At 37.5% G+C, this 27,521-nt stretch overlaps 9 protein-coding genes across 9 annotated transcripts; 4 read left to right on the top strand and 5 right to left on the bottom strand.

Annotated features, from left to right (window-relative positions):
• Nucleotides 1-2,135: 2,135 nt before the first annotated feature.
• KQ657_003440 (uncharacterized protein) lies at nt 2,136-4,810 on the bottom strand (the record flags this gene model as incomplete). The annotated part of the gene is made up of 2 exons (XM_043194163.1): nt 2,136-4,714; nt 4,807-4,810. The coding sequence occupies 2 exons, from the start codon at nt 4,808-4,810 to the stop codon at nt 2,136-2,138; spliced, it is 2,583 nt and encodes an 860-aa protein (XP_043051215.1).
• Nucleotides 4,811-6,825: 2,015 nt separating this feature from the next.
• RVS161 (amphiphysin-like protein) lies at nt 6,826-7,620 on the bottom strand (the record flags this gene model as incomplete). Its single annotated transcript, XM_043194162.1, has 1 exon — nt 6,826-7,620. One exon carries the CDS (start codon nt 7,618-7,620, stop codon nt 6,826-6,828), a length of 795 nt encoding a protein of 264 aa, XP_043051214.1.
• A 375-nt stretch (nt 7,621-7,995) lies between these two features.
• Nucleotides 7,996-9,248, top strand: KQ657_003438 (uncharacterized protein; the record flags this gene model as incomplete). The annotated part of the gene is made up of 2 exons (XM_043194161.1): nt 7,996-8,044; nt 8,302-9,248. The coding sequence occupies 2 exons, from the start codon at nt 7,996-7,998 to the stop codon at nt 9,246-9,248; spliced, it is 996 nt and encodes a 331-aa protein (XP_043051213.1).
• Nucleotides 9,249-10,626: 1,378 nt separating this feature from the next.
• On the bottom strand, nt 10,627-12,939 carry RAD3 (TFIIH/NER complex ATP-dependent 5'-3' DNA helicase subunit; the record flags this gene model as incomplete). Its single annotated transcript, XM_043194160.1, has 1 exon — nt 10,627-12,939. One exon carries the CDS (start codon nt 12,937-12,939, stop codon nt 10,627-10,629), a length of 2,313 nt encoding a protein of 770 aa, XP_043051212.1.
• A 2,050-nt stretch (nt 12,940-14,989) lies between these two features.
• On the top strand, nt 14,990-16,681 carry KQ657_003436 (uncharacterized protein; the record flags this gene model as incomplete). The annotated part of the gene is made up of 1 exon (XM_043194159.1): nt 14,990-16,681. The coding sequence occupies one exon, from the start codon at nt 14,990-14,992 to the stop codon at nt 16,679-16,681; it is 1,692 nt and encodes a 563-aa protein (XP_043051211.1).
• Nucleotides 16,682-16,833: 152 nt separating this feature from the next.
• ADK2 (adenylate kinase) lies at nt 16,834-17,511 on the bottom strand (the record flags this gene model as incomplete). Its single annotated transcript, XM_043194158.1, has 1 exon — nt 16,834-17,511. One exon carries the CDS (start codon nt 17,509-17,511, stop codon nt 16,834-16,836), a length of 678 nt encoding a protein of 225 aa, XP_043051210.1.
• Nucleotides 17,512-18,131: 620 nt separating this feature from the next.
• On the top strand, nt 18,132-19,373 carry KQ657_003434 (uncharacterized protein; the record flags this gene model as incomplete). Its single annotated transcript, XM_043194157.1, has 1 exon — nt 18,132-19,373. The coding sequence occupies one exon, from the start codon at nt 18,132-18,134 to the stop codon at nt 19,371-19,373; it is 1,242 nt and encodes a 413-aa protein (XP_043051209.1).
• Nucleotides 19,374-19,703: 330 nt separating this feature from the next.
• On the bottom strand, nt 19,704-25,220 carry SAC7 (Sac7p; the record flags this gene model as incomplete). Its single annotated transcript, XM_043194156.1, has 5 exons — nt 19,704-21,907; nt 22,720-22,734; nt 23,421-23,455; nt 23,660-23,687; nt 23,867-25,220. 5 exons carry the CDS (start codon nt 25,218-25,220, stop codon nt 19,704-19,706), a joined length of 3,636 nt encoding a protein of 1,211 aa, XP_043051208.1.
• Nucleotides 25,221-25,741: 521 nt separating this feature from the next.
• KQ657_003432 (uncharacterized protein) lies at nt 25,742-27,244 on the top strand (the record flags this gene model as incomplete). Its single annotated transcript, XM_043194155.1, has 2 exons — nt 25,742-26,188; nt 26,417-27,244. 2 exons carry the CDS (start codon nt 25,742-25,744, stop codon nt 27,242-27,244), a joined length of 1,275 nt encoding a protein of 424 aa, XP_043051207.1.
• Between the last annotated feature and the right edge of the window lie 277 nt (nt 27,245-27,521).

Here is a 27,521-nt window from a genome sequence, read left to right as displayed (position 1 = left end):
GTAAAAGTGACTGAGAATCCCTGAAGAAAGATTTTAAAAGAGAACTAATTTATAGTTTCAATTGAAAAATTTGAGCTATACTCAAAGTTTGCGCTCAGTACTCACTACTTTTCGGGACCACTATCACTAAATGAAGGTGACTGGGAGTGTATGACCCTAGGGTATTCTTAAAGACTTCGTTTTTCAAAATAGGGGACTATGTTTCTCTATTTCTTCAAAGCTCGACCGGCTTGGTCTGGCCACCCTTTTCATATCCGTCATATCCATAAAGGACAATACCAAATTATTGGTGTAGAATCAGATAAGAATTCTCGACAACCAATATGGAAGAAACATTAATATCCAGTAGATAATATTGGGCCACATATATAAGGTTGCAGCATTTCAGATTCATACGAAATCTCCATTATTAGATATAGGATTCCTCATATTTTTATGTGATGGCCCCTGTGTAGCACGTGAGGACAAATTTTTATAACGTATGACCATTAATAACCAATCATACTATCCAATAGTATTTCACTCGTTTCATTTGATATTTTAACACAGAAGTTAACCACAAACAAAGTACTGATATCAATATTATCAGTAAATTAGACACTATGCAACCGTCAAACAAAGTTACGGTTTTGAGTATTATTTTGCATCCACAATGCAGGAGTATTATCATCATTGTTGAGGCATATGCAACCTTATCGTTTATGAAGTAGTTATTATCATGTATTGAGGTTTTCGCAAATTCTTCATTGCAACTTAGGTCTATTGGAAGGCCCAAAAGTTCGCGCAACTATTCATAGTATACTTGAAGGAGTCATCTAAAACGTCATATTAATTTCCACTGGAAGAAATAATATGGCCACTGGTGCGTCCTTATCAATTTTCAATATTAATTGATGTTTTTACCATTCTTAAGAGAGTTCACCTATAGTAGAATATTAGTTTTGTTGTTGCAGTTTACTCACAGGATTTTAAAATGTAAATGGTGAAAAATATCTTGATTTTGTAATTTTTCTTATCGTTCAATGGAATATGTTCTGTCAAAAAAGCAACATTTAAGAAATAAGTTCACGCAACAGTTTCAAGATAGTGGGGAAATTAATTGCCCCCTTCAGTGAATGCTTGGACCACAGTCGCTCTAAGTTCAAGTGAATCCCTTAATGACATTCAAATTTATCTTAGATGACTAAGCCCTCGTGCCTAGCCTACCTTAGGACATTGGCTGCAAAGTATTTATCTTTTCTTTTCTATATAGTAGTTGTATAGTTTTCCCAATGAATAAATAACTGTTTTTAAAGAGATCCACTACAAAGACCAAAACACACTAGTTTCTCTAAAATCAGCAACTTAAAAGAATAATCGTCACTTGATCCCACAGAAAAGTCATGTTTATTCTGGGAGTACCTGGGTAGTGCAATGATAAATAATTGGTGTTGAATCTTACTTGTGTACCTCTAATCTAATGGTAGTTGTTTTATTCCGACTGAATCGCATTGGTTTGGTATACAATGTATATTTAGATTATATTTCCATATATACTGAAGATCTTCTAATTGAGTTTTCTTCTAGTTTAAGCTGAATTCTCCATAATTGATATCTTAATTTCAACACTGAATATCTCTACTTTTCCTCGTCAATTATTCTAGTGTAAAAAATGTTTTCAATCCCGCCTTCTTCGGTATATGACGTTTAATTGACAGATCAGTTTGATGGAGGCGTGTACTTGGCTAGTGCGTCATGTTCTTTAAGCTCCGCATTGTATGATGCTCATTATGCTCGATATAATACTAACCTTTGAAAATATTCGTCGTAGCAAAGTTTTGAAAATATTATCAAGTAACTTGCAATTTACAAAAGGTTAAAACCAGATTTGTGAAAAATTTTATCGTAAGTACCTTAAAATCAATTAAACTCAGATTCTAAAATTAATTACGATGTTCCACCGAGATTATTGAAGCACCCAATAGAAAGAACCAGAAACTATTCATAAAGTTAAATCTTTCTTCTTAGGTAGTCCTTAGACTGGTAGTACAGTTAATGATTTGAATTTTTCAAGGATAATATATGCGAAGATTGTACCACATATAATTCTGTTCGGTTGCCAATAAATAAATATTTGATTTAACTAAATACATATATTAAACATTCAATTTCCTTTCCTGCATCCTTCTTCTCTTATTGATAAACAACAAATCACTGGTTTTTCCTCCAGTTGGTGAAGAGGGTCCAACATTGGCAGAATCTGTACCAGGTAAACCTTTAAGAACCAGACCCATTGTTGCCTGTGTTCCACAATAATACAAGTTTCTTTCAATCAACTTGTCGCTTCCAAGGTACAAGATCCTTAACTTGTTGTTGATGTTAAAAGCAACACTCTTGTATCCAAACTGATGTATGCATGTGATCAACTGTATGTTATTATAATCAGGTGTACTGCTTGGAGGTATTTCATAGGGAATGAGTTTACCATCAATGTTTGTAATGATAAAACCTTCCATTTTTCCAGATCGTTTTCCAGTTACAGGAGAAGTAACTTTGCTATTATTTGATGAACCATTTTCCGGCGTTTGTAGAGCTTCAGAAATCAAAGCACGTCTGTTTCTAACCAGCAGAAGACCATTTGTAGAGTCAATGATATTTCTGGAGTTTGTAGCTACCATTCCTGTCAGAAAACTTTGCTTAGAATTATCATAATGATCAACGTCACTATTGATATCATCGTCATCACAACTTGTCTCTCTGCGTAAACCAATAATCATGTTTACATCGGTAGACTCCCATGCTTCGACATTATTGAACCAAAACTGATGTTCAACAGCTGCATTGAACCCAAGACATCTGATTTCTCGAGGATCTCTTTCAACTCTCAAACAGATATTGCTCTTTGCTCTCTTCTCGTCTATCCTAAACGTGTGAACGATCAATCTTTTAGTACCCTCTTCCTGATAAATTATCAGGAACGATTGAACAGATGCACATCCACAGAATCTGCAATGAGTAGGCTCAGAATGAGTCACACGCAACAGATTTGATTTTATATTACCCAATGCAAATGTCCTAATAATAATACCACTCTGTATATCAATCAACTCTGCAACCATGTTTTTTAATCTGACTACCATACCCACAAATTCCACGACAACAATTGCCGGCATATTTATCTGCACTACCGATGAATCGTCATAAGTAATTGATTTCTGATGCAGCTCAATGAAATACTGCTTAGTTTGTTGTTTGATTCTCTGTTCTTCTCTAGCTATACTAGCAAAATCAACATCAATGGAGTTCTGTCTCGAACGCATTGGTTGTAGAGGTGGAGGTATGTACATGTGATCAGTAATACCCTTATTGAATTCCCCCTCTCGAAGAGTCAATTTCCGGAATTTCCAGCTGTTGTTCACAGTTACACCCACGAATATATCAGAATTAGTAGCATTGCATACGATTCTGTCGTTAACACGAGGAGTGAATAAAGCTTTTGCATTATTGAGACGCACTGTAGAATTTAAATCATCTAGTTCTGTTGGCCCCATGTCATACTTCTTCTTGATGGCACCTTGTGCCTTTTTCTTGTACACATCATCAATAATATTCATCACCTTAACTGTTCCATCACTGCATGACACACTGATCAACTCACCTGTTTGTAGAACCATGACAAAATCATCTTGTTGGAAAGTTTTGGATTTAGAAGTAGAACTCTTGTTCTTTTCAAGAATCTTTCGAGCTAAAAATCCTGGGACTGTTCTCTTTCGGAAAAAGGATTCCAAGACTTTGAACTTTGAACCATCCTTGGTAGGCGACAATTGAATTTCCCAAAGGAATTGTAAGCTTTTCCTTGAGAATAACTTCATCAATCTATACCGATAATTTAACAACACAATGTAATCACCTTCCTCACTCATGTCAATATAATTTATGGGCCAAAACTCGCTATTATTCGAGAGCAACAACGCCTTGGAGCTAATATTTATAGGTTCTGGGATAGTAGGTTTAATAAGAGGGGACCATATCAACACACGGTGATCCAAACCTATTGAAACAACGAATGGTGACGTTCTTCCACAAACAAGTTGAATGATATCCAATTGGTGGCGTTCTGGTAGATCAATAATATTGAACTGGTTCTTCCTTGCGATATCACTACCCATCCCATCTGTTTTCTTTTGTTTTGCCTCTTCAATTAAATCTATATTCTTTAGCTCTTGGAATGCTTCCTCAATATTTCGACTTTTGGAAATGTCTGTGATTTTGCTAGGTGTTAATCTAAACACTAAGGAGCTAACTGCAAGTATGAATGAAATCATACTAGAAAATTCCAAATAGTAGAGAAGGTCATTTTTGTTACTGATGTTCAAAGAATACAGCCAGTCAAACAAACCGTTCAGTTCATTAGTAGATGTCGGAAATACAAGAGCCCATGTCAGTAATAAGACCATGAATTCAAAGAAAGCCAATGAGGGAAAAAGGAAAAGCCAAACCTTGGGCAGAAGAGATATTCTTATGTTAAGGAAAAGCTCACCTAGCTTATATCTAGTTGACAGACGCGATGGTCTCAATTGGAATGGAGCATTGGCTTTGAGAAAATACGATGATATGAAATTCATTCCCTCACCATAATAACCAGTATCTGTGTTGTGATCGGATGTTGAAGAGGTATTCCGTTGTTGATGTGCAAGTATATCCAGTAATTCAAACCGATTTAAATCAATGGTTACTACGCCAACCAAGTAAGTTAACTGCAAACAGTGGTCGATGCACATAGCCAAAATAAGAGTTTTCACAAATGTGTTTACTCTTTTGCATAACTCATTGTAATTGCACAACTTCAATATAGCTATTACTGGTAGATAATTCAACACAAAAATACCAATAACAAATAAAAAGAAGCTTTTAGTAATTTCTGGTAACCCGTAGTAAAATCGAAGCAATTGTTTGTGAATTTTCCTTGGTGGGGTTATTGTAGCTTGATTTGAATTATCTATTCCCCGATATACCGTATTCCTTGGCTTCCTTGAGTTTCCTAACGATAATTCATTAATGATGGCAAATAGGTTTCTTGAAGAGAATACCATTACAAGCACCGCAAGCGAACCAGCACTAAAAGGTGAAATTATGGGGTCCAAGATTATTCTACTTGAGCCCATTAAATTAATTGCACCAAAGACACTTACCAATACCTCAACAAGCCAACCTACTAGTAAGCCCAAACTAGATCTGATTTTTCCATCATTGGAAATGGCCAAATAAACGAAAAACATGTAACCAATTAATACAAGTATTCCAAAGATATTGGTGAAACTTAAAAATATATTGGAGTAAAATAGTGAAGAGTTTTTGACCAAAAAATATCGAACAAAATCCTTCACGACATTGTTATCAGTATAAGTTGTTATTTCATAATCTCTTAGTTTTGAAGGTACGTTTGAAAATTCACAAACACGATCTCTTGAATGGATCAAGAATATGCGAATGGTTCGCACAAATTTAATGAGGTGGTTATTCTCAATGACATTATCGATGAACATATATTCATTATTGTAGTTGAGGTATTTGACCAAATAATTATTGAATGCTTTTATTTCATTAATATCATTGGAGTTAACTTTTGATGTAGGAGAGAAGCTAGACAGTAGCCAACTCAAAGGTGATATCAAGATTGATGTTGATACGACAGAAGTGTTGGAGGAACTCAGTATCTGGCTATTTAAGCTTTCCAACAAACTTTGAGTTGCCCCTTCCACTAGATTGAAAAACCCTAAAGTCAATGCGCTGATGTCACTTGTAACTTTGATTTCAGTTAAAGTCATTCCATGTTCCAAATGTCTGCCCTGACGAAGCAATTCAAGTAGGGCATAAGAGTCTCTTAAGCTTTGTGGTTCATATTGGGTCTTGTAAGACGAGCGTCCACTATCAAAAAACAATTGAAGCTGTCGTACCATCCAATCATATATTATTGGATAGGCGAAAGAAAAAGCAGTGAGGGATGGCACTAATATAATTAACTGTGGATGTTTTAGCACAAGCATAACGTAGCCAATAACGCAATTGGAGTAGAATTGATACATGTGATTTCGTATGCTGGTGACAATCATTATGAATGTAAAGTTAATATTTCAGTATAAACGCTGTATGATGGTAGAAGTAGTAGTATAGCAATCCCCGAAGTAGGGATCCCACTTAAGTGTAGCTTTTTGAGGTTGAAGGAAATAAAAAACAACTAATGACCACGAAAGCCGCTGCCTTGATCACCCCTTCTAAACAATAATAGTTTAACTACCCCCTATGCGGTTCCAAGTAAGTTAGCTTCAATTTAACTGGTCCTAACGAGCTCACGTAGTCTCCGCTATAGAAGGGCCTCTTGGTAAAAATTTTGACTTGGGAAAACACAATTGTTTTTGTGTCAATTTGTGTGCTTCTTTAGAGTTTCCAGCACAAATGGAGGGCTTCATCGTATCAAAAAACCGTAAACTTATCAACGAAGAAATAGCCGGGGATGACTGAGAAAACAAGAATATCATCATGAAGCAGCTGAATATGCAAAAAAGAGTACACGCTATATAAATATGTATGACTTCGTAAATTATGCCATATACGTAAATTCGTAGTACCATGATTCCGAACTTTACCCCTCAAAAGAAATCGATTTCAAAGGGTACGAACAGTGTCCAATATCAAGCTACAATAATACTGTACAATTGTTCAATGAATAACGATCAAGGAACTCATACAAAGAATATAGGAGTAGAATTATTCTTGTACCATACTATTCACTAAATTTACAATGTAAGCATCTAAAACTTTACCATATCAATAATACGCAGTTATCTACTTAGCCAAACTAGTTATGTTTAAGCTATGCATTTGAACCAAAAGATCATCAATTTTTTGGTCCAACAACCCGTTAGCATAATGGTCTCTGGAATCCTGATCCAAGTATTGTTGTACTTGTGCCAACCGAGAATAACCCTCGGTACAGAAACGCAGTTGTATCTTGACTAAAGCTTCAAAAGAAGGATCAAAGTATGGAACTCTGAGTGATATCAATTGAGGTAATTCTACCTTCAATTGTTCATTCAATTGCTCGTATATCTCCTTTGAAACCTGCAATTCCTTTTCTGCACGTGGCAACTTACCAGCATCCTTTGCTGGTTTGTCAATCAATCTTCTTACTTTAGCCTTACATTGGTCATAGTCTGTTTTCTTGTGTGCTCTCTTCTTTATCGCTTCATCAATTTCAGAGAAATAATTAGAAAATTTGGTGATAGGGTCTAGGATTGTTTCACGGAAAGGTCCATCCATTTGTTTCACGGTTTCTTCATCAAATTCTCGTACAGTTTGTAAATATATGCCTCCGACGTTACTGTACAATGATCCACCACCCTTTGAGTCTTCATATAAATTAGAAACAATCTCAGCAATATTCACCTGTGAAGATGTGACTTGTCTCAAACTATCCAAATATCCCTTTGATGCCTTTTGCAAATTGTTCCCTGCTGCCTGTAAAGTCTTGTACCTTCTCTCCTCGACATCGAAATCCTTGTCCATAGTCTTATCAACATCCTTAACCATAACAGAGCCTCCGGCCCTGGTAACAGCTTTCTTAAAACCATCCCACGACATTGTTTATTTATGTTATAGTGTTAATGAGCTCTTTTAAAGATCAATTGATACACAATCTATTACGAATGAATGATTTTGAACTTATCACTTTGGCATTTGATATCCGAAATTGAGGCTTGAGAGTTTCGCATTCGTCAGCAGTTCCGAAGATGACTGACTACCCCGGAACTAGGTGGTAAAACCGGAAGTGCAAAGTGTTTGTGGAATGTTATGCTTGTCTTCATCACGTGACCAAGAGAACATTATTTCATTGATATGGCGTATCCTTTTGGTCTAGCTGTTGACACCCTTAACCTCTAGGTTTAGAGTCAACCGTATAGGAATTGGATCCATTAGGAAGCCAGAAATAGTCACATAAGGGTTCATTATATCATCATGGTGGAAACTAAAGAGCAAAAGGTTGAACAAATCATTGAGTTGAAAAGTAAGATCAATCAACTCTTAAGCAATGTACGAGAGTCAAAGCTTACAACTGAGAAGTATCAGCATGAGATCAATTACTTAAAGGAGTACATAGGAAGTGTCCTTCAAAAAGATACAAAACAATAAGCATAAATATAACTGATTTTTTTTGCAGTTTCTGGCTTACTATTCAAATCGAGTTTTTTCATGAAATTGTTGTTTAGTGCAACCACATAGAACGGACCAAGACCAAGGAGCTATATCACTTTATTCTTGCAGCAACATATATCCAAATGTCATATAGCAATAATTTGAAAAGATTTCCTAGAGCTGCCGCGGGAGCAAGCTCGGATCATATGAAGTCTGCAAATGTGATAGCATTAAAGGAAATTGATCCCGATTTACATCGAAACGTTCATGGATCACAAGTTCAACACCACATATCAGCCAAAGAGAAATGGATGCTATCTGACTTTGGAGAGAATGTATCCAATCATGCAGATGAAACAAGAGATGATAGATCGAGTCTATCTGTTTTGCATCGATCATTCAATCACAATGTGAGAAGTCACAATGATGAGCGCCTATTCCAAATAGAAAACAGACCCAACAGTCTAATGCTTAATTGTGAACTGCTGCAACAAGGAAGTAAGAGCATAAAAAGTGAAGATGTTAGAGTTGCTGATGATGAGTTCAGTAAGGATGAGGATGAGATCAATGACGATGAAGATGTTTATTACGAAGCGTCGCCCTTAGTACCACTTGATGCTATCAATGCCATCTATTTCCAGGATATTGATGCTGACTCAAGACTTGCTGTAGAAAGACCTATACCTAAATTCAAGAATACTAGTGTGAGCCACATGAAAGGTCCATTACCTCAGAACTGTGACCCCTTAGACCTTTCTCCATTAGAAAAATATCCCAAGAGAAAGGGGTACTTTCCCTTCTATGATAATTTGGTTGATCTCAATGTACAAGGGGACGATAGGTCTGTTATTCTTAGTATATGGCAGTATGAATTTGAACATCAAAAGCAAAAGGAGGTACAGACATCCGATACGCTTCCTTCTATCAAGTATCTCTTTGGTGAGAGTGAAGAAACGTATTATAAGAGATATCCTTGGAGCCAGTTTGTTTATAAAAAACCTTCCTGTGAGCCTCAACCGGATACCAAGATAGAATATGATGTTGATGATTTCATTGATTATATTTACCGGTGGTGACTTGCCGAAGCTATTCTTAATATTTTCAATTGATTAGATATTCATCTAACTTAGAAAATTTGTATCCTTTTGCCAGTACAAGAGTTCCGAGCTCTTCTCTATTGATTTCCCTTGGTTTTAGTACGTCCCATGAATTGCGAGTTAATAACATTGAAAGATACAACGAAACCCCAGTCCAACTTCCCAAACAGACCCTGGTATCGAGTTTAGGACATACTAGACTTAGCTCTTGTATAAGCCTTTTCTTGAAACCCGGGATTTGGGAGACTCCTCCAGTGATAATGATATTATTCTGTAATAGTTTCCGTATATCTATTGGGCAATTTTTAACCAAATTTTCCACAGCTTTTTGTAGTGTTCCATCAAAGTATACCTTTTCTATGATTTCATACCGTAATCGGTTAGGTACTGATACGGTGTCTGTTATAAGGTACATTTCGGTATCTGCTGACTCTATCTCCTCTCTACTCCTGACATAGCAAGAGTTGATAACGAACTCCTCTATAAATGGAAATGACTTATCACTAATAAGAATGTCGTCTAGTTGTGGAATCTTCAACAATAGTAACTCCTCTAAGAACACATAATGTAATGCGGCTCCAGAAAACCTGCGTTCTAAAACCTCTGAACTCACTTCACGAAGATCTACAGCCCCTACAATCGAAGTCTCCAGCCATCGCAAGTCAATGATAAGTCCATTATTGGTATTTGCCAGGATACACTGAAGCAATGGCTCAGGGTAGAGTACAATTGACTTGACCAACACGCTGTGGAGCATAATCTCTGCCAACCAGAGCGTTCGAGCATTTGACTGACCGCAGCTGGCTACCATAATTACCTTCATCCATTTTAGAGGTAATGCCAACTTTGAAAGTGCATGTCGAAGACACAGTACCATTGCCTGTTTATTCTGAGTGTCTACATCAAGCACATTCCATTTTCTCAAGTCTGTCTGATATTGACGAGACACCAATGGCCATACTGGATAGTTTGACTCCATCTGCTGGCGAAGCTTAATCTGAGACTCTCGTGTTTCTATCTCTATATCTGAAAGTTCAAACCATGGTGGAAGCACAAGTGGGCCAGTACTGGACTGTGGACTGCGCAATTGTGGGGAGGACTTTGTCTCCAGTTTAACTTCACAAGTTATAGGCGACGAGGCACCAGCTAAACCTACCCTAATAAACCTGCTACCAACATCTACAATCACTGGGTAGTACTCACTTTTGGCCATAGTGGTACATCTTATCGCTTAAGTTGAGTTGAGTTCTGTTAATTTGTTTGTTTGTTTCAATACGCGAATTTTTATTAGTGATAGAGTACAGTACAAGTCGTCGTGGTTTACTACATGAATGCATCTATTACATACTAATTCATACTATAACAAATCCAAATCGTCATCATCAATGTCCATAAAGTTTCCATCATCACCCCTTCCATCGTAATCATTGTTGTTAGAAATCTCTTGTATTCTTTGTTTCTCACCGGTAGACATTCCCAAACCCCTTTCTTGTTTCTGGAATTCTTCCAATTGCTCCAAACTCCATACACTAACACCTTCCTGATCCTTGGGATTACTGGGCTGAGCCAAACTCCGAAGAAACTTTTTGGCATTGGAAAGTGCCATATCTGTAGATAAGTTGGTATCAGAGTCTAATAATGCCTGTGCAATCCATTTAGGAAGTTGGTTCTTTTTCCGCAAGAAACGACGATCTGCCAAAACCATAATACCATAGTCATCTTTCCCTCTCAAAACACGTCCTAAACATTGTGCTGCGTGTCTCATAGCATCGAACAGTAAGAAATCCTTCTCAAGAATTTGATACTGATCTCTTAGAAACTCAAGTCTAGCTTTTAATATACGTGACTCCGTATATTGGAAGGGTATACCTATCATCAACACAGTTCTTCCATAATGATGATCAAAATCAATCCCTTCACTAACTTTCCCTCTGGCAACAGAAAGAAGAACAGCCCCCCTACCGTTTGAACATGCCTTTCTATAAGTCTCCAACGCAAGTGCTGTTTCTTGAGCATCAGGGGTCTCAACTAAAATTAACTTGTATTTCCATACCTCATCTAATACTCCCATGTTTTGCCACATGGAAATAATTGATTCCATGTAAAGGTACGAGGGGAAGAATACAACCAACCCATCGGGAGTTATCTTTGAAAATTCTATTAATAAGGACCCGTAGTTTCTGACAACACTTGGGTCATTTCTGATTTCAAAACGAGACAGAATAGATACTTGATCAGATCCCTTGGTGACAACCATTGGCAAGAAAGATCGACGCGCCAAAGTCATTGAGTACAGCTCTTGTACAACTGTGGAGAAGTTTAACATTTTGGGATACATGTCCAATGGAGATATAGTTCCTGAGGTGATTATTATGGCATGGAACTTCTCAAGAACTGGCTTGATCGCTATAGAGGCATCTAAGCAGGTAATGTGTAAAATGGGATTAGGCACTGTAGATCCTTCGGTTTCAAAAGGTTCTAAAATTAATTGGAAACCAACCTCATATGTCGACACAAGGGTGGCAAATGTTGCTATATCCTTCAAAGCCGTGAAGTCCTCAATATTATCAAGCTCCAAAGTCCGTACTAACAACAGCAATCTTTCAGAACAAAACTGTAACGGCTTCTTGTCGATGAATGTTAACTCTTTTAAATGCTGTAAAAAACTCATGGGGGTTTCACTAATGACATGAAGAACCTTCATTCTCGTCTTCAAGTACTCAATGAATCTTTTCAAAAACGCAACAAAATGGTCTGCTCTTCTTATATTACCCGGTATAGCTTCATCAAGCAAGTCTTTAGAAAGTACAGGTGAGTTCATAAAAAAATCTTCTTCAGTATTGGCGATTTCAGATTGTCGTAACCCTTCCACTAATTTATTATACTCACTTTGAAGCTTTTCCGAGTCTTGTTTCTTCATATCCAGAACAGCTTCAGATAATTGATGGGCACCTCTCGTTGCTCTCTTTAACGTATCGTCTGTCAAGTCCAACAGAAGGGATTCAATGCAGACATTATCTATATTGTGTGCCTCATCGAAGATAATAATGCTATCTTTCAGTAATTCTTTGGAAACTCTATCAGCGATCTTGGGGTCCAAAAGATAATGATAGGAGTATATAACAATGTTACAGAAGGGGATCATTCTTCTGACTGTGAAATATGGACATGTACCTTCGTTCTGACAAAATTTGATTAATGAATCAAAGGAGTATACCCCTGGTGGTATCAAGTTGTGCTGTTCATAATCATACAATTTTTCATGAAAGGAACATAGAGACAGTTGGTCAGTAGATCCTTCCTTTTCCATCTTCTCTTTCAATTGACCATTAGTAATACGTCTACATCTTTCATCAACAACAACACCCTTACGTTCTTTTGAAATAGTTGGGTGTAAACATAAGTTCTTTCTGGAAGTTAAACCTAAACCTCTGAACTCTTCCTCATACCCCAATTCTTGTGTTCTGAATTCCATTAACTTTTGTAACTCAATTAATGCTTTTTCAATCTCTGACATCGTACGCGAGCAGTATACAATCTTTCTATGCTCCGGATAATGCATCTGATATGCAACACATAGCGAAAGCAATGATACGGTTTTACCTGTTCCTGAAGGCATTTCTAAGATAGATGCTCCTCCCAAGTCCAAGGTTTTTTTAATGTCACACATATAGGCATATTGCTCGGGGTATATCCGGGGATACGGAAAGAGAACAGGAAGATCATCAATATAAAACTTCATTACGTCAATTACCCAACGGGATACCACTGCTAAAATAAACTGATTTGGTTACCAGGATCAACTCTCTTCTCGATATCACCAAAATATATTTGGTAGCACAGAAAATTTGTATACATCAATCGTTTGAAACTGACGTAATCAATTGACACACTTAGTCTAAACAGTACCCAAGAATCAATACTCCACTTGGAAAATTAAAGTAGTAACTAGTAAAAGAAATACACATGAAATCTGCTCTATCAATAACAATAAGTATCAACCAACGCACAAACAATATATGGATACATGGGATAATTATAATACATATTAAGTATATACTATCATTTCTGAGACAAATTTGATACTAACTAAACATATTAAAACAGTCATTACCATTAATCTTCATCTTCGACAAGTAGGCTCATGTCTTTTTGGAAACCATAACATTGAAGTTCTACTTTGCTACTGGTAACACAATGAATCTCCTTCTTGAGAACTTCCCATACAACCTTTTCCTTTACCCACTTACCTTTATTTATAATTTTTTTTTTTCCAAGCTTAAGAGTTCTGGTGTACGGAGTAGCTGATAAATATCCAGGAACAAGCATTACCTGACCCCATGTTCCCTCATTGACATTACATGAGACGGTGCCAGTAAGTTCTGCTTTATGTCTCACTTCTATGGCGAAAGAGAACGACAAAGACACCAGAACTCCTAAGGCACCTATACTTATACCTGTACCAGCATCAAATTCCGAATATACCCCACCCAACAACGTATACCCCATTGCAACCGAACCTCCATAGTCCTGGTACAAGCAGCTTGAAATTGGAATCATTCCCTTATAGCTGTATTTCTTTTTGTCAGTGTAGTAGAACTCGACAAACTCGTCCTCTTCCGAACTTGTATCTAGAATCTTAACATCACTGTTGGACTTCAATTTAGGAGAAATGAAGGTATCAGTTTCTTGGATATAGAAGGTAGAATTTGGTGGGGCACTGGAATAATACTTTAAAAAATCGTTCCTTTTTGGGACTTCTACCACTTTTGGCACTTCCTCTTTATTTGACTCACCTGAAATAAAATCAGAAGATGGAAGTGCTTGGATCAAACCTATGATTGCAAAAACAATTATTGCTAATCTCATTATTTTTCATTGAGTCAATTGTAGTGACAAATAGTTGGCTCAGTGACAAATAAGGAGTACAAATAGTTCCTATTTATACCACTAGCCCCCATCACTATACCACCACCAGCTCTTTTCTATATAAGCCTACCTATTTTATGTTCCGTTGAGAAATCTATAGTATTTGAAACTTTTAGGCAGACCATAGTATGTTATATATATACTTTTGGTATGCAATCTGATTCTTTATGCTTCATATTAAACTTAACGGACTATTTTCGCAGCCAAAACAGCAGTCGTGCAGAAACCCATTAAATAAGTAATCTGATCATAGAATAGCGCAGTCCTGGTACTATTTGCTCTGTTTGTATAATTTCAAGTTGAAGACATTTAAAAGGACTTCAAACTTTCTACCTAGTTATTCGACGTTCTTCCTTACTTAATCAAAGTTTAAGTTAAGTGCATAACTATAGGACTGAATTATACTTAAAGAATGCGACAATGAAAATGTTACTTTGATTACTGGACAGAAAAACCCAAGGCATTAAGATTTATACTATGAATCAAATACAATTCAATGCTTAAAAATTGTTCAGTAGAGAAATTAATCTCTAAGATATAATATTTATTCTTTGAATTTATGATATAGATGTATGCAGATGTCTTTATGTCATTAAAAATTGCCCCTTGCATATTCTGTAAATGCAAACGTTTAGTCATACAGGGCCCAATTGGGTGCAAAAGATTTTTGTTTGTGAACATGGGCTTAGGTGCAAAAAGTATACCTATAAATGTATCTCAGTTCCGACCGTAATAAATTAATGTGTATACTCTTTTTCTTTACAAACTTTTAGAGCTCAGAATTTAACAACATGCATTTAACTAGTTTAAGTCCAAAGCTTAGATTAATGAAATCCCGTGTTTCCAACCACCTTGAAAGCAACGAGCTTCATGAGAAGAAACTCAAAACGTTGAGAACAGTTCTTAAAAAGATTAAACGCCTATTGATTACTAAGAAAGTCAACCCATCGTCTAGTCACTTAGCTGATAGTAGCTTTAACAACAGTACTACAGATGGAAGCATCAAACTAGCTTGTCAATTTAATGATAGTAACTCTAGCTCTGGTATTGTTGAAGCCGCTGAAAATCAGTATGAAGCGACTTTTCTTAAGGGGACTTTCCTTGAGCCAATGATTAATAGCTCCAAGAGGGTTGGAGTATCTGTATCCCAGGATAAATGGTCGCCCATCTGTTACTTGAGCACCAGTGAAACTATCAAAGATGTGGTATTTCGCTCAATCACTAAGTCCTCACGTTCTAGTGTTGATTTCAGTTCAAGTGCTGATGAGTTTAAAGGAGTAGTTTGTGACAACATCAAACAAACTGGCCACTTGTTTGATGATGTTGGTTCACCTTGTGATTTAAAGACCCTTGAAGTCAGTACCTCGACATTGAATACTAGTAATAAACCAAGTCTTCAAAGTACTGTGTTTACACCTAAGTCTGATGTACTGACCTTAGTTTCAGACATAGAGTCTCCTTCAGACATAGGGTCTCTCTCAGACATAGAGTCTCATATTGACTTTTGTTTAGCACCAGTGAAAGATTCCCTGAAGGTGATGCTGAATTCCTCAATCAGTGGTTGCTCAAGTAAATCTAAAGAACTGAAAAAGTCAAACACTACTAAGAAGTTCATTAGCAATTCAGACTCTTCCTCTTCTGTTGCTCACTCCAGGAAGCTTTCTGCTGCCAAGGCTGCTATTGATATTGAATCCGTAAGCAGCAACTCGGCACTCTTGAAGGATACTACTATTGGTAAGGATATGATGACCCCAACCGCTACCATTGGAAGGTCCTGGAAGAAGGCCACTGAAAAGAAAGATAAGAGAGTTTCGAGTGCAACTTTGAAAAGTGAAAGCTCTGATTCCCTTGATAAAATCCTTGAGGATCGTCGGTTGGAAGAAGAACGCATATTTGAAACGATCGTTCGAATCAAGAAGCAAAACTCTATTACTAACGAAATGATATCCACACTTCAAGATTACTTTAAATGGGAAGCAATCTGCAGTGCTCAAGAGAAAGAAGCTCAATTGATAACCCCCCCAGTTATCAGGAAGCACGAGAAAAAGACTCTTCTGACTTTGATGTATTTGTTGCACGAACAGATCAAAGACGCCCATCTGTACAGAAGATTAGGAGAAGTCAAGTCTATCGAGCAGTACCTTGTATTGTTGCCTTCTGACCTTCCTGAACTTCATAGAGAAGTTTTCTATAGGCTCGAGGATTTCACAAAAGAACTCCTGGATCGTTGGTACGAATGCCATATTCCTAGTGATAAAAAGGACTATACCCTTGAATTGTTAGATTACTCCTACTGTTGCTTAGAATGGTTCTATGGTGTGATCGAGACACTTGAAAGAACAGGGAACTTAGACCGAGACTTTGTAAGAGGTGACTCTTATATCAACAAACGTGACTACTATACCGCAAAAACAAAGATAAAGGCTTCTGGTCCAAACAAGATAATACGTTTCCCTGACGCTTATACTTACAAGACTAAATGATTTAATCATTGTCATTTAATTGGTTGCTTACATATTTGTAAGCAGCCTTCTGTCTTCCATATTTTTTATAGGCCATACTTCTACTTCATTTCTCTCTCTAAAATCAACACGCAATCGACGTCGTAGTATTATCTCTCAAGCAAAGTATATTTTCAGCTAACATAATTGTCCTCAATAAACTTTGCAAGCTTTGGAAATATAATATCAGAAGAATCACCCGAAATAGTTTCCAAAATGCCCAAATCATTATAAAAGTCCTTCAATGGACCCAATTCTGCGTTATAACTCTCCAATCTCTTTGAGAAGACTTCTCTTGTATCATCCACACGCTTGCTTAATGGTTCACCAGTAACATCATCTGTGAAAGGGACTTTGGGAGGATTGTAGTCCAAATTATAGACTCTACCACTACCTGTATGAACCCATCTCTTTTCTATTCTATCTAAGATGACATTTTGATCCACATCTAACTCGACCACCAAGTTCAAATTGGGGCCTTGCTTCAAACTTTCATGTAAAGTACGTCCTTGGTTAATGGTACGTGGAAATCCATCCAATAAATATGAAGACGTAGGAGTCAATTCAGCGGCCAAATAGTTGGAGATTAATTTGGTAATATGTTCATCAGGTATTAGCTTACCCTCTGCAATATACTTGGAGCTTAACTGTCCCAATGTAGACTTACGTGCGATTTCTTGACGTAATAAATCACCAGAACTTATAGCTAAGACGTCAGAATATTTCTTCAACAATTTGGATGTCTGAGTACCTTTCCCACTGCCTGGGGCTCCCAACAACAAGAGTCGAAGAGGTCTTGCAAATGAACTCATTAATAATAATAATATCAGGAATAGTTAAACTTGTTGATTGGATATAAATAATCAACAATCAATAGACTCCGAGTCAGAACTATATATACCAAGTTTTGCTCGTGAAAATTCGGTAATAAATTGCGGGGGAAAGGAAAAACCGGTCCGGTCAAGAGGAATTGGAACGAAGATCCTAAGTCCATAGAACAAGACACCTGTACATATCTAATTATATCAATAAGCAAATTTGCTCTGTTAATGATATGACAATATACTTGAATAGCCCTGGAGAATAATCGTTATTTAGTTAAACAGAGATGGAGAGCTGCTAAGATGAAAGTCTATTGTTAAAGACGGGCATGTATTGGGTTGCGGGAAGAAAATATCGGTATGCACACTAAAGAATAATACCGACCGTTTGTCACGTGATGAACATGATAGCGTCACATTACACAAAAGTTTGTGAAAATTTGAGAGTCAACAAATATAATACTAAAGCTTTGAGTAGTGATTGCGTACAATCAGTGATAAGGAGAGAAGTCATTCACTGGGTGCCTTAGTATATAATTCTATTAAAATTGTCTATAATTGAATTATAGTTTATAAGGCAACAATTCTTCAAAGGGATCAATTAAAGAACAATGTCAGAAGAAGAACTTGATGATTTATTTGGGGACGAAGAAGAAGAATTCAACCAAAACTCTCAGGACGAGTTGGAACCATCTACAAATATAAATAATGGCGGAGAAGAAGAAGAAGATGACGGAGAGCTGCAACTAAGAAGAAGTGTCAAAATTGGAGTTTCTGATGATGAAGGAGAGGAAAACGACGAAGATGGCGAAGAAGAAGAAGAAGAAGAAGAAGATTCAAGGCCATTGACAACACTAGACATCTCGTTACCAAGACACGCAATTCCTGATGTACCCGAGAACGACACATATTTACTTAAACTTCCAATTTTTCTTCAAGTGGAGAACCATCCGTTTGACCCAGCAGAGCTTAGAGATAAGATTCAATCAGACGTGGACCTAATCCGTTCGCGCACTGGAGCGGCCAATGCCAAAGATGCAGCCAATGAGATCTTGGTGACCAAGTTGCAGAATGAGAACACTATAAGATGGAGATACAGTAATGTAGGTGAAGAAATTGTCAAGCAAAGTAATTGTCATTTTGTTCAATGGGACGACGGACTGATATCATTAAAATTGGGTGATGAGTTCTTTGACTATAAGACATTACCTGTTTCAGATCACTTTTTGGTAAAGACATACGATGACCTTGAGATCTTACAAATGGATCTGCCTTTTACAAAGATGGTAAATTTGTTACCATCTTCTACATTTACCACTACTCATCGTAACTTAACGAATGCTATAAAATCCAGACAACAAAAACTGCGGATATTGTCAACAATGACGAACGATGACCCCATGTTGAAGCAGAGATTGGCCGATGAAAACGAAAGGAAATCCATGAAGTTGAAGAGACAACTAGACATGAAGAGAAGATTACAACAGGAGAAAAATGCTCGACAAAATAGTCCCAGACCAGGCTCCTCTTCTTCATCTGGAGCTGTGCCCACATATGAGAGATTTGCCCGTACTTATGATGAATATGACGAAGACGATGACTTTATTGCCAACGATGAAGATGAAGAGGGCATGTACGACGAAGAAGAAGAAGACCTACCTGAAGAGGAGGATGACGAAAATGAAGAAGAAGAGGAAAGACGTGCGGCTGAAAGATTACGTCAAGTTAAAAGTGAAGGTGTTGCAAAATACTCTAAAGAAAGTAAAAGGAGTTCTTCCTCTGTAGAAGCTGAAGATAACGATACAAGGAAGAAAAAGAGAAGAATTATCGAAGATGACGAAGACGATGAGTAGACCAGTAACATAATATTGTACTAATATAACATACTATCATAAAAGGTTGAAACAAAGGCATTATGTTACACCTTAATTGTAATATAAATATATATATATTTACTATAAGTTTAGTTAATTCTACCTAATTATCATACACTAGATAATCATCCCAATAGTACATCGAGAAACGAAAAGACAAAAAAAGGTCGTAAATCACAGATCAAACGAGCGAGCGAGTAGGTTTAAATAATTGGACATTAATAACTTTGAAGCAGCGGTGAGTGAATGAGTGAATGCTGTAATAAAAGAAAATTCTGACATAATCAAATTCATATCATTTCATTTGAATTAATCCTTAGAAAATTCGGATACAATAATCTGAGGCGAATTATTGATTCCAGCATCTCCACCATTTTTTATTGGAGGTGTGGTTGACTCTAATATTTCACACTCAGGCTCTTGATTGTCATCCAAAGTCGGAGAGGGATGTACTGAAGTATCAACTACTTCCTTAGTCACATCTCTTGTTGGCTTAGTATCATCGTTACCAACAATATCATCGGTAGGCTCACCGAAGTCAAATTCATTTTCAAGAAGTTCTTGATCTTGATCTTTATCTGCCAATGGTTCAGACTTAGATAACTTCATATCCGAGAGTTTTTGTGCAACATCATGTGGTGACGAAGGATTACCTTCTCCTTCATCGTCACTTGAATCATCTGTCATTCCAATATCTGAATCTATGACATTACGTTCCGAGGGCAAGGCTGATGGGGTTTGATAAACAACCAAATCCTCATCATTGCTATTGACAGGGAGCGACTTTGAATGCGGACGGTATGATGCAGGAGTTTTCGACACTGCCAATGTAGATGGGGCGTCTGCTTTAGTAGTATCACTTAATATAACCTTTTCGGGAGTTAATGAGTCAACGGATTGATCATCTGATGGCGTTTTGGGAATAACTGAAGTAGGAGCTTTTGGCTTTCGGTTAGGTGTTGTTACTTCAGTCGTGGTACCAGGATCTTCAGCTCCCCCAAATGTTATCAGAGGAACAAAAGTTTCTGCTGTTTGAGCAGATGAAGTGGGAACAATTGGATCGGGGGCTTCAAGTGGAATTGACTCTTTAGGAGGCACCTTTTTATGCTCTTCATTTGGTAACAAACGATATGCATATTGTATAAGGAACTCCACAACATATTGACTCAAGGCATATTCCTCAGGGTCCATATCGTGATTAGGATGCGAAAGGATTGAAGGTTGGAAGATTGCTGCAAGGTTTCTCGAGGGCATTCTGTTCTCTGAAGAATGATTCTGAACCATAGCTAAAAGATCTAAAATATAAAAGAGCAATTGTTTGGAAAGAATTGGTAATTGCTCAACCAAATGTGTATAATCATCAATTGCATCATGGACGTCCTTTGTAAGCTTTTTGTATTTGCGCTTCTGATGCAGTAACGATCGACTATGTTTGGAGCCACCTTCAGTAGGTTTAGGAGTAGAGTCTTTTGAATTTGCAGAATCGGGTGTTGTTGTCATGGACCTGTCCATAGCTTTGGAATTCGAGTGTGCTTGTGTACTTGAGCCAGCAATTTGATCCAAGTTAGGTAAAATTGGAGCCTCTTTAGAAGTAATAGATGTCAAATGAGGGGATTTGGGTATCATAGACTCTATGACTTCGTTCTCTAATGCCTTTTCTAATCTATAATCCCGATCAGACAACGTTTCAGAAGGCAGCGACGATCCTGCCGCATTGTTGGATGGAAGAGAGTTCGGAGAGTGTTGTGTTGTATTGTGGCCATGAGAGAAATCAGAAGAACCAGAAACTCCTGAAGGTTTAGAAGTACCACCTTTAGTAGGACTTGAGGTCGACGGAGTTCTCTTTGGGTTTTCTGCTTTGAATTTAAGATAATTGATGACACGAGGTCTGTTTAATAAAGGCATTCTAAATTCCTGGTAGAAGGCTAAAGGAATTAAAGGTTCTGGTAAAGCATTCAAGTACCTTCTGAGTATACTAGCAGCATCATGAACATTATAACCTTCCCAACTTAACTTTTTACCGAAATCAGGAGGGCTGTTAAAAATAGATTGAAGTTCCTTGATACGTTTGGAAGAACCTCCAACTCTAAAAATACCTTCAACAGTCAATCCCTTCTTTTTAAGAAAGACACCACATTTTGCCACGACAATGGGGATCTTACCATATTGAATACCATTAGAATCAGTATCAGCTCCAGAGCCAGCACCTGCTAGAATAGAAATTTTGGCAGCGGCTTGGTTGATCGCATCTTCCAACGGAACACCAAAGTACTTGCTATTTTCGTCATGATAGTTCAGAGCAACAAATGAATCAATACTTTGTTTAAGGGAAACATTAGAATTGGAACGAGCCCGGTCTCGTGCCCCAAGAAGAGTTGAACCATGAGGAGCGTGACTTGGGTGAACATTATTGGAAGACCTTGATTTATGGTGTAGCAAAGGTCTGAGGAAATCAGAGTGATGTGACAGCGTCAGATGAGACGGAGAAGATACCACCATAGGCGTAGAACCAGCTGCCAATTGATTAGGAGAAGAAGCGACACTCAAATTACTTGTACTAGAATTTATATTTTGGTTTGTGGGGCTTTGGAGTGGCACGGGAGATCCAGCAGTATGATTTTGTTGATGATGACCTGAAGATGAAATGGGGATTGGTTGTGGACCTGAGCGCAGAGCATTGATGTATGACAAGGGACTCATTTGAGGATGAAGGTCTGGATTGGAACCACGAGGGGATGAAGTTATTGGTATGGGCTGAGACCTATGAGGCAGCAGTTGACGGAGTTGATCATCAAGTAATAATTCGTCGACCGATGTGCTGTTGCGCTTCAATTTATTGACCCAACCAAAGAGTGAACTCTTTGTGGGGGAAGTGCTATGGCTCATGGTGAAATGAAATTAACAAATAGTTTTCTAATACGAACAAATTAATAAACACACAATTAAACTTGATTAAATCTAAGGATGTAGTGGAATTGAACCCTTCTATAAGATCGCGTAAACTGGTGGCAATAACAACAACACTAGTAGTATGAAAATCCTATGCGACTATAATGGTACCAATTTTGAAGATAAAAAGACACAACTAATGGTGATAGGAGAGAGCCTATTAATGGTTTACGGTTCAGGATGTTTGACAAATAATAATCTTTTATCTCCGCTTCAAAGGCTTTCAGTTGCTTCAAAGGTTTTGGTTTGATTAAAGTATATACAGCAACCAATGCAGCAGAAAATAGTAGAATTATATAAATTAGTATTTTAACGTGAGGAGCAATCCAAAACCATTAGTCGTGCGCCTGGGCCGCAAAACCCGTCAGACCAGTACTTTCAAGTGCAGTGGCTTTTACCCGCGAAATGTGATGTAATGTGAAATATAATAATAAGGTTTAGGGAGTTATGTTGAGAGAACAAATAACCCGAACCAATTTATTGATGGTAAAAATTCTACTCAATTTTATTACCAAATCTATGCCCAATATTACAAATTATGATCACTAATACACTGAAAACTACGATCAACTTAGCATGATTTAGTTTGTGACTGTTTGATGTTATTTTGGACAACAAACAACTCATGACTCCCATTTCCATAACCGTCTGCGCGCCCTTACTTTTCTATAAGGATCGGGGTTCATACTTGGTAATCATGAAATTGTCTAATATATGAATTAACATTTAGGGCCAATTATGTCTAGTGGAATTCCTTGATAGTATTTCACAACTATTGAACTATTTTTTCTTACTAGTTTCCTTTAAAAAAAAAGACTAAATTATTCTGTTCCATTAAAACAATATCTTTTCTCTAACACACAACCCACTCTTTGGCCAAACTAAGTAAGCTATGTTACGCCGTACGCTGTACACTGACACTCCTTTATTTTGCCCGTGGCTTGCGGTTGGATTTGATCTCTGTTCGTATCTTGATCCAAAATCTAATAATAGCACGCGTACCTATTTTAGGAATAGTTCTAGACCTCTTCAAAAAAATAAAAAAAGAACACAGTCACGTGACTAACCAATAATCACGTGAAGTAATAGCATCAGCTTCGCCTATTCCCTCACTAGAAGGAAAGCATTACGTGTATTCTACTTGAACATAGTCTATCTTATAATTTCTCGGTCTTAATTGACCTCTTGATAATCAATTTCGTACAATTATTATGCAATATTTAAAAAAATAACTTGTAAGTGCATAATCATATCTGTCTCTATAGCACATTCTTTTCTTCAACTCACTTCGGAATTCGGTTTAACCCAAAGCGTACGCTTGAGGCTGGACATTCCCAACTTGGCCTACACAGGAATATCAAGCTATACAATCAAGACCCATACCATGAATTGACGATTCAATATGGCTTTTTTAATGACTAGATGTAGAACATACAAATGATACTCACAAAATTAAAGTATAGAAATGGTTTGTAAAACTGAAAACATGTCGGCCTCTGATCAGCCCAACTGCACATAGTTACCGGGAAAGACTCCAGTCTGTCCGTTATAACGACCTGTCCACCAGCCATTCGCATCTGCTGTCCGTTGCACAATCTCAATTTTGGCTCCAGCAGGGAATGTCAAATCCCCTTGAGCCTGAGCTGTATAGTCGTACAAAGCAGTACAAATTTCAGCACCAGGAACGGCAGGACTAGCTACTGTTGGCAGGGCTACCGCAGCAGGGACGGGGGCACCATAAGCGGTGGCAGTGCTAGGCTGAGACCCATAACTACCATATGTTGGGGTAGCAGATACAGGTGAAACAACAGTACCACTAGAGTATGGCGGAGGAGCAGCAGCAGCCTCTCCACCGGCCGCACCATATTGGCCATATTGACCATAAGCTGGTGCTCCAGGTTTAGCAGGAGGAACCCCTCCAGCTTGGCCATATTGGCCGTATTGACCATAAGCTGGAGCTGCTTCTCCTCCTTCTGCGCCACCTACAGCTACCCCCTGTGCTGCATACCGTCTCTTTGTCATTTCCAACTTCAGTTTGGCATGGCCCACTTTAAAATGAGTGATCCCAATGGCATCTGTTTGTTCTTCAATGTTCCCCTTTTTCAAAGTATAAGCTTCCACAATATCCAGGTTCAACTCAAAGTATGGAATCTTTAACTCTTCCATCCGAGTATACAAAGTATAGAAAATATTCAATTGCATGTAGTAGAAACTAACAAATAAAGGTCGAATGAAATCATTTTGCATTTGAAACAATATTGGTAGCTCTTGCTTCATCATATCATTATAATAATCATATTCCTGAGTTGCAATTTGAACTTCTGCTTCAGCATTGTACATTTTTTCTTCATCTTTGGCTGTACGTTCCTTCTTGTCCGCATACTTTTTGTAATTACGCTTATGTCTGTCCAAGTCAACTTGTTTGTGATCTCTTTTGGTGGCCATCTTCCGAATACTTGAGATAACATCCAATAATTCTTGAGCAGGATGAACAATACGCTTTTCAATCAATTCCAAATCTGGTTTTAATTCTTCCTTTAATGCCTTGACAACTTCACGATATCCTTCACTTGCCTTAATCCCTTCCGGATTGTCCTCTTGAACAGTACTATTGGGATCACTCAACCGTCCACTGATTGGCTTGTAAATTTCCTCAATGGCTTTAGAAAAGTCAATTTGAAAATCAAGCATCCCATTTACAGCTGAAAAGTACCGTTTGGATTCATCGCTGAGCTTTTTGGTTTCAACTTCTAATTCTTTGAACCGACGTTCGGCATCCATGTACACGGCATCTTGGGTAATCTCCCCCATATTCATTTTTTGACGAATCGATTGCGGTGCCCGCACAATTGTTTTCTTGAAACCTTTGAACGACATATTGACTCAACAACTTCGGAAATATCCACTGTTATGCTAAACAATATTTAGTATGCTTAATAACCACACCCTTTTCTCGCTAACACCAGCTCAGTTTCGCTTCCGTCATTCACGGACTCGAGCGGATCCGCGCTACCATGGACAAGATATCTTTAAGGTTGTCCGGGTAACTTCATATATTGAATGTCATAATAAATACATACAAACTTTACCAAATAAAAAGAGTAATTATACATATTCCAAATTTCTCTACATAATCATTTGGTAATCCAAAACTCATATAAAGTACTAAGTTTGAGCAATTATATAGAAACTTGATATTGAGTTCAAGATCTTATATCCAAAAGGAGTACCAATTTTTTGTTGAATTATATAGTAGTATTTTTTGCAACCAATAACAAATGCCACCTAATTACTTCAATTTATTGAATCCCAAAAGGATAATACATCCCTTTCATAAGTCTCTTTGGTTAATATTGGAGAGAATCATTCGTCTATGGTTTTCATTCGTTGTTTATCCAATGGTGTTTTCTATGTGGTCTGTGAGGTATCCCTTAAATTTGACCCGGTTCAGTTTGATTCCTGAAAAGACAGCATATTTATGGGACCGGTATGCTATTCACGCGTCACCATGTATACTACAAAAGCTTTATAATGGAAAACAACTTGAGCCAGGTTACGTCTTCAATGGTATAAAGCTTAGCAAATATGAAGGTTTCAACGATTATTTGGCTTATAAAGTCGCTAATGAAGCACTTGCTGAAGGTAAAAATTCAAGTCCAAAAACATTAACAACGTTTTATAGCAGCACAGGTGAGTTGGAACTTGTGGAAAATACTAGAAAAATTCCATCATTTGAAGCTATATCTGATGTTGATGATGTAATGTTTACTGGCGTTGAAGCCGACTCAGATGACGAGCAAATCATCAGAGCTACAAAATTTAAAGGTCAAGGGACAAGCCAAAAAGTGAACAAAATAAAAGAAGCAAATCTTAAAGGCCAACCCCAGACAAAAAAAACAAAGAAAATCGTGGTAAATCTCCCCAATACATATACAAAGCAACAACAAATTAGAGTTGTTTTGAAAAAGCATAAACTGAAGAAAAAGGGCATAAGTTTTCAAGATCTGAAAGTTCAACAAGCTGAATATCGCCCTTCTTTTATTCAGTCAACAACAGACCCTAGTTATATTGAGCATGTTAAAGAAGAAATCAAAAAAATATTCCATTCTGCTCCAGAATATGATGATGGATCTTTAGCACCTATAATACTTAGACTCTCATGGCACTGTTGCGCAACATTTGATTCAAATAGCAAGACCGGTGGTTCAAACGGGTCCACTATGAGATATGTTCCTGAAATTACAGATGAAGGTAATACTGGACTTGATATTGCCCGGGCTGCCCTTGAACCAGTAAAACAAAAGTTTCCATTAATTACATATTCAGATTTGTGGACCTTAGCTGGGGTCCTTGCACTTGAGAGTATGTGCGACCCAGTGAAAGTGGCACAATTGAATATTAATTGGATGCCCGGCCGAACCGATTGTATTGATAACTCAAAAGTACCACCTAATGGTCGTTTACCTTTTGCTTACAAAGATGCCAATCATGTAAGATCCACATTTCATCGTATGGGATTTGATGTGCCTCAAACCGTTGCACTTTGTGGAGCCCATTGCATTGGTAGATGTCACAAACGGTTTAGTGGCTGGGAGGGGAAATGGACCCATAACCCCGTATTGTTTACAAACGAGTTCTTCCGTGCTCTAATAAACGAGGAATGGATCAGTGGTATTGTTCCAGAGACAGGAAGGCAACAATATTATAACTCCGATAAACTGTTAATGATGCTTAATACAGATATTGAGTTAACAATGGATTCGGAACTTAGATTCTGGGTAGAGAAGTACGCAAATGATGAGAAATTATTCTTCCAAATGTTTTCAATTGCATTCAGCAAATTGTTAGAGTTGGGTATTGAAAGAGACCCTATAACGTTAGAAATAATTCATTCCAGTTGACTTGATCACGGCTAAGGGTTGACGTAAATTGAAAAAAGAAACGCGTTCATCAAAGTTGTATTTTGCTACTAGGACAGGGCTGATAAACTAAACCCAGAAATTACTAAGCACTAATGATCCTAACTCCATCAAAGGGAACAAAATAAGAAACTAAATCTACCTCCGTCCGTCTTGGGCATTCATTCAGAGCTGTTCAACCCGAGTCTTTCCTAATACGGAAACACCCCTCAAATATGCACCTATGGGAGCGCACGTCTCAGGTTTACTAATAGCATGC

The sequence above is a fragment of the Scheffersomyces spartinae genome (genome assembly GCF_019049425.1).
Source record: "Scheffersomyces spartinae strain ARV_011 chromosome Unknown scaffold_3, whole genome shotgun sequence".
Taxonomy (NCBI): Eukaryota; Fungi; Ascomycota; class Pichiomycetes; order Serinales; family Debaryomycetaceae; genus Lizanozyma; species Lizanozyma spartinae.
Note: the sequence above shows the minus strand (reverse complement) of the source record. Positions and strands in the feature narration are given on the sequence as shown.